The sequence below is a fragment of the Seriola dumerili genome, unplaced genomic scaffold (assembly GCF_002260705.1).
Source record: "Seriola dumerili isolate Sdu_G_001 unplaced genomic scaffold, Sdu_1.0 BDQW01002174.1, whole genome shotgun sequence".
NCBI classification, from domain to species: domain Eukaryota; kingdom Metazoa; phylum Chordata; class Actinopteri; order Carangiformes; family Carangidae; genus Seriola; species Seriola dumerili.
Window position 1 is genome coordinate 444,685 of NW_019176429.1, and position 13,323 is coordinate 458,007.

Genomic DNA, 13,323 nt, shown 5'->3' on the forward strand with positions numbered 1-13,323 from the left:
TTATTCAAACTCAGTCATTGTCCTGTTGTGAGATCCTTTGAATCAAGAAGTCACGGCTTCTGATATTAGACTGATTGGATTCATTATATCAATTCATATTAATTCATTCATTCAGTAATTGGTAGATATATTCATAGCATTTTTAATTTCCCCTTTGGAGGTGATGCCCGAATTAAAAAAGAAGGCCTTTACTCAATTACTCTAAGGTGAAAATACACAACATATATCCAAACATATCACTGGTGTGTGATAAGTGCCATTTCTCAGAGTCAAGTCTTTCTCGTTGTGCCCCAAAGTTGCACCTTTTTGGTGTGATATCTTCAAAAATATCTCAGAAATTATTAAAACTCCTCTAAATCCAGAACCTTTGCTTATCAATGTTGGTGTATCTGAAACATCAAGAAGGCTAACTGAGGCTAGCTGCCTCATCACAGCAATTATGTCATAGGAACAAACAACAGTTCCTACATGTAATAGGTGGCTATGTGACATAACCAGTACATTACACTCAGAAAGGATGAGATATGTCTTACAAGGCAGACTCCCACAAAATAATAGGATTTGGCAACCCCTTATTTTATGCCTTACACATAGAAGTTTCTAAGTTGCAACCCATGTTGACAGTTACTTTCTACTTAGTGAGTAAATGAGTGAGATCCTCAGAATCTTTTCTCCCATATTCATTATTTAGCACTCACACATTTATTTTTGTCAGTTTTCATTTAGTCTAACTATTTAATTACTTGTTCACATGTTATTATTGTTTTTTCATGTTTCCTTTCTTTTTCAATTGTTTCTTAGATAATGTTCAATTCCCAAGGACAATCCTTATACCTTTATAGCATCTTTTTTGTTGCTGTGAATGTAAATTAATATAATTTTATAATCCTTTCTTACTATGAAAGTGAGCACTAGTACACCGGTTTAGGCCTACTATACGTATAACTTTCTTTGGCTCAATAAAACATTTGATTAAAAATTCAAAGGCATTTGTATGCTACAGTGAAGACAATAAATACACTGATGATGCAGGATGAACAGTATAAACACAGTACGTACTGTGATGATGCAGTACGAACTGGAGCGGAAGTGTGGGCGGAGCTAATCAGTCTACATGACAAAATGGCTGCGACCATGAAGAACGTGGATGAGATTCGGAATCGAGTAATACTTGGGGAATTTGGTGTGAAGAATGTAAGTCGGAGTCTAACACTGGTTTTATTGCATATTACTCTAGTTGTGACTTCCACGTTCCTCTCCTCTGTTGCACTGACCTGCACGTGAACGTCAGCTCGTGTGGTACCGACACGAGCTGTAACGTTACCTGTGTTTGACATGAGCTAACTTTATCTGCAGATAGTCAGGTTTTTGTATGAAGGCGTCATGTATCTGACTGATACAATCGACTTGTGACGTATAGAATACCAGGCGATAAATACACTGATAGTAAATCCACTGTCATGTGAATACTTGGGGGCACATAAATTGGGGGGTCTGTGGTCCTCCCCGGGAAAAATTCGAGAGTTGCACACTTCATTTCCTGCATTCTTGTCAGTTTTTTTGCATCAGTTTGTGGGAAAATTAATCAATAGCACACAAGAAGGAGTGATGTTGTACTTTACTGTACTGTCCCCTACTACTACTATCAGATGATTTGTTTGTTTATGTTATCATTTATTTGGCATCATAAAAGTTCCGCAACTGGACTGTTGCTAAGCAACATACACATCTTCCTGAACTGCAGTGTGCGCACGAGCTTGCTACTCTGTCTATACGTTACCTCAGGCCAGCTTCATTTTTGCTCTAATTTGTCGAGGTCGCTGATGTCATGCCATTTTAGCACACCTGGAGGTGTGCGCTGAAGTATCCAGGCACGTTTTTTACAATCTAACATAGTTAACGACCGTTAGTGTCACGCTAATTAACCGTTAATAGAACACCTGTAAAGTGGAGAGATACATGTAGTTTAAAGTCCCAGTGCTGTTATACTCTATATCAGCACTCATGGATTGCCTCTCGTCCAATCAAATTACTTGGTCGGAACTAATTGTTGTATAAATGTCTTATGTGAATGAAAAAACAAAATTGGTTCTCCGAGTGATTCAGGTGATTTAAGTTTGTTTGCAATTGTAAATTACTTGTAAATTACTTTTATTTTGTGTTGATCCAGTATGGACGTCATGTATGCCCTTTTCAATTTATACCATCCTTAGGCCTGGACAAACACTTTTTAAAATGTCAAGCTGTTTCTTAGTGAATCCTGACTGTAGTCTACAAACTCTAGGCCAATTGTCTTCCTCTGCCTCTTGACTGGTCCTTCCTACATGAGGTTCACATTTTAGATAGATAGATACTTTATTTATATCCCAGGGGAAATTCATGTGTCTATTAGCTCATCGTTGATGATGATGATGATAATAATAATAATAATAATAATAATAATAACAATAACAATAATAAAAACAGTTAATAATAAATAAACATTAATAATTAGATTAGTCCACTTCCTTTGGCTGAGGTGTTGTATAGCCTGATGGCAGTGGGAACAAAGGATCTCCTGAACCTCTCTGTTCTGCAGCCCAGTGAGATGAGACGTTTGCTGCAGCTGTAGCTGCTTCTCTGTCCTGCTAGAATGTTGTGGAGAGGATGGTTGGTATTGTCCAAGATGGCCTCCATCTTACATTGCATGCGTCTCTCCACAACAGTCCTGAGTGAGTCCAGACTCCTGCCAAGCACAGACCCAGCCTTTTTTACCAGCTTATCCAGCCTCTTTGTGTTCATGTCGGACATCCTGCTGTCCCAGCAGACAGCAGCATAAAAGAGTCCACTGGCCACCACTGACTGATAAAACATGTGCAGCATTTCACTGCAGACGTCAAAGGACCTGAGCTTCCTGAGGAAAAAGAGCCAGCTCTGCCCCTTCAGGTAGATGTCATCTGTGTTCAGGGACCAGTCCAGTTTACTGTCCAGGTGCACACCTAGGTATTTATAAGTGTGCATCACCTCAGTGTTCTTCCCTCCAATTTTGACTGGCTGAAGGGTGGGCCTAGACCTCCGAAAGTCCATGACCATCTCCTTGGTCTTGGAGGTGTTCAGAAGGAGGCAGTTCTTGTTGCTCGATTCACTGAAGGCCATCGTCAAATCCCTGTACTCCTCTTCCTGCCCATTCCTGATACGCACCACAATAGCTGTGTCATCTGAGTATTTGTGGATGTGGCAGGACTCAGAGTTGTATTTAAAGTCGGCCGTATACAGGGTGAACAGGAACGGAGCCAGAACAGTTCCCTGTGGAGCCCCAGTGCTGCTCATCACTTTCCCTGAGACACAGTTACCCAGCTTGACATACTGTGGTTGTCTTGTCAGGTAATCCACAATCCAGGACGGGAAGCAGGGATCCACCCCATCCCTTCCCGCTTGTCTTTAAGGATGGGGGGTTGGATGGTGTTAAATGCACTTGAAAAATCAAAGAACATAATCCTCATGTAACTACCTGGCTGATCCAAGTAAGAATGGGCCGATGGAGCATGTAAAGGACGGCATCATCCACTCCAATATGTTCTTTGTAGGCGAACTGTAGGGGGTCTAGTGCATGTTCAGCCTGTGGCCTCAGGAGGTGGAGAAACAGCCGCTCCAGGATCTTCATGATGTGTGATGTGAGGTCCACCGGTCTGTAGTCATTTATCTCAACCGGTCGTTCTACTTTAGGGACTGGAATAAGACATGATGTTTTCCACCCTTCCCTGTTTGAAGGCTTAAGTTAAAGATCCTCTGGAGAGGCTCAGCCAGCTGGGCTGCACCATCCTTTTACAGCCTCAGACACACACCATCAGGGCCTGTTGCCATTCCAGAATGTAGCCTCTTGAGCTCTGCCCTCACCTCCTCCGCTGTAAAGGACAGGAGACTTGACCCCAGTGTGGAGGGAGGTGCAGCTGCAGTGTCAGGTTGTGGAGGAGATGCTGTAGGAGAAACTGCAGCTGAAGCAGTGGGAGAGAGAACAGGTGAGGCTGTGTCACACCTGTTGTAGAAGAGGTTGAACTCATTGGCCTTGTCCACATCACCTGATGTTGCCTGGCTGTTCTTCTCTTTATAGCCAGTGATCCTCATCCCCTTCCACACCTCTCTGGTGTTGTTGTGCTGCAGCTTCCTCTCTACTTTCTTTTGTAGTCCTTCACCTGCTTTAATCTCTTCAGCTCATGTTGCTCACACCTGAGCTTCTCCCTGTCTCCATCCCTGAAGGCCTCCTTTTTCTGCTTGAGGAGGGTCTTGATGTTACTGGTGATCCAGGGTTTGTTGTTTGGAAAGCAGTGTACAGTTCTTGCCGGTATTACAGTGTCCATACAGAAGTTAATGTAGTCCGTGTTACATTCCACCATTCTATCAAGGTCAGGGTCCTTGCTTTTATCATTTTCCTGTGACTCCAACAGGACATTCCAATCTGTGCACTCAAAACAGTCTTTTAGAGACTCACTGGCCTCCGGGGTCCAGTTCCTGAATGAGTGGGTGGCTGCAGCCTGCCTCAGTACACAGGGATTGTAGGAAGGCTGAAGAAAAACCAGATTATGATCTGATCTGCCAAGTGGTGGTAGAGCTGAAGCAGTGTAGGCCTCAATAACATTTGCATACAACAGATCAAGTGTCTTATTTTCCCTTGTGGGACAGTCAACACACTGAGTGAAGCCAGTCAGGTGAGAGGTGAGAGTGACATGGTTAAAATCCCCCGATATTGCAATGAATGCATCAGGGTGCTGGGTGTGTACTCTCGCAACAGTCTTGTGAATGACGTCACATGCGACTGTAGGCTCTGCTTGTGGTTGAATGTAAACAACAGTGGTGAGGATGTGTGAGAACTCCCTCGGTACATAGTACGGTCTAAGACCAACTGCCAACAGTTCAATATGCCAGCAGCAGATCCTCTTCTTCACTGTGATGTGACCGGGGTTGCACCATCTGTTGTTCACAAGCAGAACCAGTCCTTCACCTTTATTCTTTCCATTTGCTCTGGTGTCTCTGTCCACTCGTACTGCAGTGAAGCCGGGTAAATCCACACAATGGTCGAGAGTGTTGTCGTTGAACCAGGTCTCTGTGAAACACATGAGACTACACTCACGATATGCTCGCTGGTTCTTCACAAGTGCCTCCAGTTCATCATACTTGTTAGGCAGGGAGTTGACATTTCCCATGAGGATCGATGGTAGGAAAGGCTTATATCTCCATCTCCTAGCCTTTAGCTTAGCCCCGGCTCTGCATCCACTATGGCTTCTTCAGCTCAGCCGGTATGGGATGTTTAACTCCATATCTGGTAAACTGTAAAGCCAGGAGTTCTTCCTTTGTGTATGTTACTTTCTCCATCGTCAGATGAAACAACAACAACGTAGAATAAAAAACATCAATCAACAAAAAATATACTAATATATATCTGTGAATGTTCTCATTCGTCCAGGTCATAGTTATCTCTCTCTCAAATTAAATTGAAGGCAACTGGACTTGTATTTGTCTGTGGAAGACGTTTCGCCTCTTATCCAAGCGGCTTCATCAGTTCTTATGTATTGGTCTCTCTAGTCCGCACTAGTCTGAGGCGAAACGTCTTCCACAGACAAATACAAGTCCAGTTGCCTTCGATTTAATTTGAGAGAGAGATACTAATATATACAAATATATTATATATTTAGCAAGATTTAAGATGAAACCGATGAATCCTCTGAAGGTCTGATCAAAGCTCAGAAAATAAAGTGAAAACACTGCAAAGATCTAAGATCTAATTACTTTGGACTCATTGATACTTCAGCACCTTTGAGAACTGGTCGGGTGGAGTGATGGTCACCCACCAAGGTTTAAACTGCCATTATACTTTATGCCATTATACTGTTTCATTAATAGATAAAACTCCTTTGACAAATGCACATGTTGTAAATATTGAGGATGAAGTCTATAGAAGTAACCTTAATAAGTACGCTTTCTTATTGTAATTATTTTTATTATTGATTAATTGATTGATTATTTGTTGTTTTTCAAGGTTCATACAACAGATTATCCTGGAAACTACCCTGGCTATGATGACACTTGGGATTTGGAAAAATTTCAAAAGGTACATTTTTGTTATTTGATCCCTGTAATTGGCGGCTGGTGAAGTGTGTTGGATTTGTCTGTAAGTCAAGTGTTTGACATTAGTTTACACTGTCTCAGACTTCTGCTGAACAGTGCCTCCCATGCACTGATGTATTTGATTTAAATTATGTTTTTGCACCTCTTGGGTTTCTCTTACCTCCCTCGTGGCTCTCTCCTTCCTGCTCCTCTCTCTGTATGTGCAGCAGCATTCACACATTTTACTGTGGAAAATTGAGTTTTGTGAACAAATATGTTGTTTATGTCTACCCAAGTTCAAACCTTTATTCTCTATCTTCATGAGGATATTCTTAAAAGGAAATATTTATTCTGCAGAAATGTATTTTATGGAGATAATACCAGCTAACTTATTTATTAACTTAAGGTTCTTTTATGCATTTTGCACAGAAACCTTTGCAAACGGGAGGAGGATGGCTGATGGAGACTTTATTCTTTTTCTTCATTTTTAATTAACGTATTAGAAATGTATATGCATATCTAACATATTCATATGTATCTAAGAGAAAAATGTGCAAACTGAATTGTATCATATTTTAAAAAGAAATACAGAATTTACTCATTTTATTTATGTGCAGTCAAACTTTGTTAAAAGTATCAGGAGTTTGTTTTGAACCTGTGAACACTGAATCAAACTGATGTGAGTTGGCTGGATGGTAACGCTCCTGTTAAGTGAAGATCTGTCTGTTTGCAGAACTTCAGAATTGACGTGGTGCATCTGGATGAGAGCAGCATGGAGTTTGACATGGTGGGGATAGATGCAGCCATCGCCAACGCCTTCAGAAGGATCTTACTAGCTGAGGTGGGATTCCCATTCAATCATGTTTTGTCCTCTGTGTCACTTGGTGGCTCCTGAGGACACGAACACAAGAGAGACAGGACAATACATGCAACAATAATCTAATCTCTACTCCAGAGGAGCCTTGGGATGTGGGGGGGGGCGATTTGGTTATGTGTTTATGGCTCACCATAGTGTGATTAGTGTCTCATCCATATAACTACGTGATGGTAGTGCTGACCGATAAATTGTATTTTCACCATCATCATGAACATGTGCAATAAACACATCACGACATCAAGACTGAGAGAAACTTGATGAATTTGAAAAAATAATTGTATTCACGCACGGCATATATTCACACGGTGTTTTCAAGCTGCAGCACCTGCGCCACATGAACCGGAAAACAAACTCTGCTTAATGTTCTCTACAGCGTTTTGGTGTCGGGCTGCAGCCTCTCCTCTCTGACACACGCACGCACGCACGCGGACACACACACACACACACACACACACACACACACACACACAGCATTTAAACATGAAGAAAGCTACATTTACAACTTCTCCATCCATTGTTTTACACGAGCGAAGTGTGCTAACGTTAAGCTAATAGTGAACTGTTATAAACATTTTACATTTGTTTCCATGGAAATATTATATACACAGTGACTCTGCTGCTTTGAACATTAGTTTTGCTGCTTTAGAACTAATTTTTTAAATTCTAATCCTGTTGAAAATTTTATTGTTTTTAAAAAGTAATAACAACAAATATGGGTATCAATAAAGAGCCAGATAAGCTGTTCTGTATTGATGAGATGAATGTAAGATTATACCTGACACCTGATGAGAGAACCTCCACTGTCTCACTGCTGCAGGCTCAACATCAGCCTCCAGAGACTTTGAGAAAACCTGCATTCACACTCAGGGAACATGTGACTTGTCAGAAGGAGCCTGGACACAAGGGTCATTGTGACTGTAATGTTAGCTAGCATGATGGTGGAGGAAGACACAGAAACTGTATATGCACACTTCAATAATTGTTTATTTATCGCAAGGCATATCGTCATTGCAATATTGAACAATGTTATCGCACATCGCAGATTTTCCTCATGTCGTGCAGGCCTAATGTAGACATAAGATGTTGGAGGTTTTTCACCTGGTTAAGGTCGATACATCACTTTTTCGACCCAATTAGTTTTTTTCCTATAAAGCTAAATGTGAAGAAGAAACTGAAATTTTGTGCATCTGCGTTTCTTAAAGAAAGTTTTTAGATTTTCAAATATATTGTGAAAGCTTTGCATTGTTTTTGCTCACAGGTGCCAACCATGGCTATAGAGAAGGTGTTTATCTATAACAACACGTCCATCGTCCAGGATGAAGTGCTGGCCCACAGATTAGGCCTCATCCCCATCAAAGCTGACCCCCGCCTGTTTGAGTACAGGAACACTGGTAAGACAAGCAGACCCAAGATCTGCCATGACTAAAAGTCATATGAGTGGGTTTGGGGTTGGGTAGCATTTTGTTAGATAATCATCCAATATGAAATCTGCTTATAAAATACAAATCCCTTTTACTGCTTTGTGGAATCTAATTAGGTTTAACGTTAGCATATAAATAAAGTTATTAATACCTAAAACTCAGAGATTTAGTTGAAACCCACTTTTATTGTCAGTCTAATTCATGTTGATGAGCTGTAGCTCCAACCTGAGAATGATCTGAACAGCATAAGATGTGAAATACTGATTTCATATGTGTCTGACACAATGAAATATTTCCACCAGCTAATTGCTCCAATTACTGGAGACTTTGATAATTGATGAGGTTAACCGATATTGCTATGATATGCATGAAAGTTTATTTGATTAGCTGATCGTTTAACCACCTCTCACTGCAAAAACAGACATTACACTGGTGATGATACAGTGATGTTAGAGAATAGTGGTAGAACTTGGATAACATATAACATATAAACAGTACACAGTATAGAAGAGTAGACCCGCTCTGAAAATACAGACTTTTTTTTTCCTAAATGATCAACATTCTAATTCATAAGATGGTGACAAAAATGAAATGTATCAAACATGTATGTAGTGACAACAAAGAAAGATATGAGATCAATATCTAAGAAATAAGTAAATTAGGCAACTTTGCATAAATTTAGGGCAAAGATGAGTACACCCTTGATTCAGTCCATGTATGTCATATTTTAGTACATGGTATGTCTTCCCTTACTTTTAAGTACTGTAAATAATCCAAATGTATGTATATGTGTGTGTATATATATATATATATATATATATATATATATATATATGGAGAGCGAGTTGAACATGCTCTGTTATGCTTTGTTTATTCCAGGTGAGGAGTCTACAGAGGAAGAAGGATCAGAAATAGACACAATTCAGCTGCAGCTGAAGATTAAATGCAGTAGGAACCCCAGAGCCAGCAAAGACTCCTCTGACCCACGAGAGCTGTATCTGAACCACATGGGTAGGTTTCATGGAGGATTGCGGATATAGACGTACAAGCAGCAGGTGTGACCAGGAAACACAAACAAATGAGTGAATCGAAGATAATGAGTCACATCAAGGCACTGATACAAGAAGGTCAGACATTAATGTGATTGTCTGTCTCACCTCAGTTTATTCCAGGGACATAAAGTGGGTCCCCATCGGGAACCAAGCAGACGTGTTTGCAGACTCCAGCATTGGACCCGTACACGACGACATCCTCATCGCTCAGCTGCGACCGGGACAGGAGCTGGACATTATTATGCACTGTGTCAAAGGACTGGGTGAGTGTTAGAGCTCAGTGTAGAAGAGCAGATATAGGAATGGAACAAATGCATTTTTATTAACATTTACATTCCTGACCTGAGATCTGAATATGTGACGGCAGAATCATGTGAGCCTGTGGTTTCTTCCAGAGCTTTCATCTAAAATATGTACACATATTATTTTGGTGGAATACATCAGTGACAAAGTATTTTAACCTTAATGTTTAGTTAAAATATAAAATGTGAAACTCATCTCAGTAGAAAAGCCTACACTTTGACAGGCTGCATGCTTCGACTCAGCTCACATACAACATGACCTGTTATCAGTCTACACACTCTCATATGTACCACCATATGTATAGTATCAGTATTTTCTGCTGCCTGACGCTGAACTGTGCTCCCTGTCGTGTGTTCAGGGAAGGACCACGCAAAGTTCTCTCCAGTGGCCACAGCCAGTTACCGCCTCCTGCCGGAGATCACGCTCCTGGAGCCAGTGGAGGGAGAGAAGGCAGAGCGCTTAAAACGCTGCTTCTCACGAGGAGTTATCGACCTGGAAGATGTTGATGGTAAGAAAGAAGTCACCTGACTCATCTGTAAACCCTGTGTACTGTGTACACTGCAGAATGTTTGTGTCAGCTGTGGATCTGTTTATCTATGAGTGGATTTGTTTGTCTCGTGCACACATGCATGTGGGTGACACAGTATTCGTATCATTCCACTGATCTTAAACAAGAAAGCAGGAAAGAAGAAGACTGCTTACTAGTAAACGTGGATGTAAACATCGCCGTTTTCAAACCTTTAAGAAAAGTCTGTGGTCCAAAACACCTTAGGTTTTCTGCTTAAGAATGACACTTCAGGTTTAATTTCCCCTTAGCTGAGGGGGTTAAGGGTGTTGCACAGAATCTCTTAAAAGGTTTCCTTAGTTAAGGAAAAAAGTTGAGGAATTTACAGTAGTGAAAGAGATGTTATAGCAGTAGTATTCTACTGTTTCCATGGAGACTGTTGATTTGCTGCCATTAGCACTTGTGATAGATAGGAATGGTTCATTGTCATGGGAAATAAAGAAAAAACTGTTACAATAAAACATTCTCACCATTTCATCGTTTATGTGATGTAGATTTCTGTCTGTTTTCTACAGTCCAGCTGTGCCCAGGAACTGGACTGGAAGAGAAGTTAAACGATAATTATCAGGATTCAGAAGGATCTATTGGCAGAAATGCAATACAATATTCATAATTATGTTTTCATTAGTGTATAATCACCCGAAACTAAGAATCATTGAGTTTTAATTAGCTTAGAGGAACCCTGTCATATCTACATAGGGAGCAAGTCCTGTACATGTTTCTACAGTAGCCCAGATAGAACAAACCAAACACTGGCTCTAGAGGGGGCCTTTTGTGTTTTCATGTCACCTGAAGGCCACCGTAGTTTCTCCTACACGTTTACAAAGGGATGGGTGAGGGGAGGGGTATTTACTTGGTTGCAGACTAAAGCCTTACTGCTAGTTGTCACCAGATCCTACACACCGGTCCTTTAAAGACTTGGATGAGTCTGCAGTGAGGCTGTGTAAATGTCATCATCTGTGTCCTTCTGTCGTCCACCTCAGGGGAAAAGGTCGCCAAAGTTGTGAACAGTCGCCTGGACACCTGCAGCAGGGAAGTCCTCCGACATGACGACCTGAAGAACGTGGTGAAACTCGGCAGAGTGCGAGACCATTTCATTTGTACGTTCATATACATTGTTCATGTGTACAGTGCATGCTGCTTTAAAGACAGCGCTCAGACTGCGGGCTCAGGGCTCACTTTAAAGGAATAGTCTGATATTCTGAGAAGCCAAGAGTGAAATGTGAAACAGTATAACATTAAAGGGATAGCTGATAGATGTGGGGTTGTGTGAGGTAGTCACACATAGTCAGTGTGTTACCTGCAGTAGATTCAGATCACGGGCTGCCAGTTGGTAGAGGCAGCAGGGAACACGGTACAGTAGCGGAGTGATGTGTTGCTGTGCACGGGACCATGAGATAAAACGTGTTTTAGACACTTTTAAAAGACACCCAACGAAACAATCCATTATCTGTTTAAATGTATGATTCATGTAGAATATTTTCAGCAGTTTATCTTCACATGACAACAGCACTGTACTTTGGCACTACATGTTCTACAAAATTCTAGTATCTTCAATACAGTGCGCTCCATGGGTGCGCTTGCGCGTAGGAATACGGTAGTTCAGCAGTTGAGAAAATGTAGTGCCAAAGGAAAGTGCTGTTTTAAAACACTGTTTTTAAAATGAAAACGATCTCCATCCATACCAACACACCTGAAAACAAATATCACATGACCATTCATGTACACTGGGCAGGTGCGAACCGGTGTAAACAGGAAGCAAATTGTCCACTCTGCAGTTGGTTAGTTCCAGAAAATACTCTGAACGAAGAACAGCAAAGACAGTTGTAGCATAAAAAGAGAGAATGTACCTGAACAACAGCTGCTAGCAAAGACAACAGGGTCAGTAACACTCGTAATTCATTATCATGTTGTATTCACCACTGGTAGTCGAGGCAGAGAAGACGTGGCTGTGGGTGTCTATGTCATTGTCTCCAAAGGTCTCTGTTTCTGTCTGTCCAGACTACAATGCAACCCTTAAAACAGGTCCAGCAGAGTTTCCAAAAGTCTCTGTTTTGGCGCTCAGAAACCCCAGAGTCGTGTGAACCGCAGGTGTAAAAGTAGCAAAAGTGATATGTTTTAAAACTAAACCATAGCAGTGTGGACGTAGCCTGAGCATTAAGACTGGAGACAGAGGCAACAGCTTCCCTGTTTCTGTCTGAAGGCAACACAATCTGCCTCCCAGCAACTTAAACACTCAGGAAATCAATATTAATGTTTCCATGTGACTCTTTACATTGCTCCTTTTTTTAAAAACCTCTCTTGTGCTGAAATAGAAATGTCTCATACTGTGGATCTCTTTCCTTACACAGTTACTGTGGAGTCAACTGGCATCCTCGCTCCAGATGTCCTGGTCACAGAGGCCATCAAAGTCCTCATGGCCAAATGTCAGAGGTTTCTCAGTGAACTGGACTCTCCTGACATGGAGTGACATGACAACTAAGATCTGATGTCAAATATGTTACAGCTGACGCTGTGATGCTCTCAGTGGAATGGCTCTGTTCTAACTCAGCTGTATTGATAAAAACGATACTGTGTCTTCAGAGGGCAGATGTTGTGATGGTTGGTAGATTTGCTTGTAAGTATGTATATACTGCTGTCTCTAGTTTTTATACCACTCTTGATTTATTGAGGAGCTTGGTTTTCCTTAAATCAGCATGTTGAATTAGATAAAACATCACCAATAATGTCCAGACATACTGTACAATTTTCTGTATGGATCTGTGATAAAATAATAAAACAAAACAGAAATAAAACATACTAAAACAGATGTTATTACAGGATGAGTGTAGTCTATATATAGTACATGTTTCTTCAGTGTCATGAGTTCATACAGAACCTGATTCATCTATATCAATGTGACCTCAGCTCTCTGGCTGCCAGCATCTGTTCTTAAATTAAAGCATCGCTAATACATCACTGTCATTTGTCATAATACTCCATAGGTGTATTTTCTTCTCATGTCATATTTTATGCCATTTATCT

At 41.0% G+C, this 13,323-nt stretch overlaps 1 protein-coding gene across 1 annotated transcript; it reads left to right on the top strand.

Moving 5' to 3' along the window:
* The first annotated feature begins 1,109 nt into the window (after nt 1–1,109).
* polr1c (RNA polymerase I subunit C) lies at nt 1,110–13,252 on the top strand. Its single transcript, XM_022769042.1, has 9 exons — nt 1,110–1,194; nt 6,014–6,085; nt 6,815–6,922; nt 8,217–8,349; nt 9,259–9,390; nt 9,542–9,694; nt 10,093–10,242; nt 11,283–11,399; nt 12,651–13,252. Exons 1-9 carry the CDS (start codon nt 1,123–1,125, stop codon nt 12,767–12,769), a joined length of 1,056 nt encoding a protein of 351 aa, XP_022624763.1. The 5' UTR covers nt 1,110–1,122; the 3' UTR covers nt 12,770–13,252.
* The last annotated feature ends 71 nt before the right edge of the window (nt 13,253–13,323 follow it).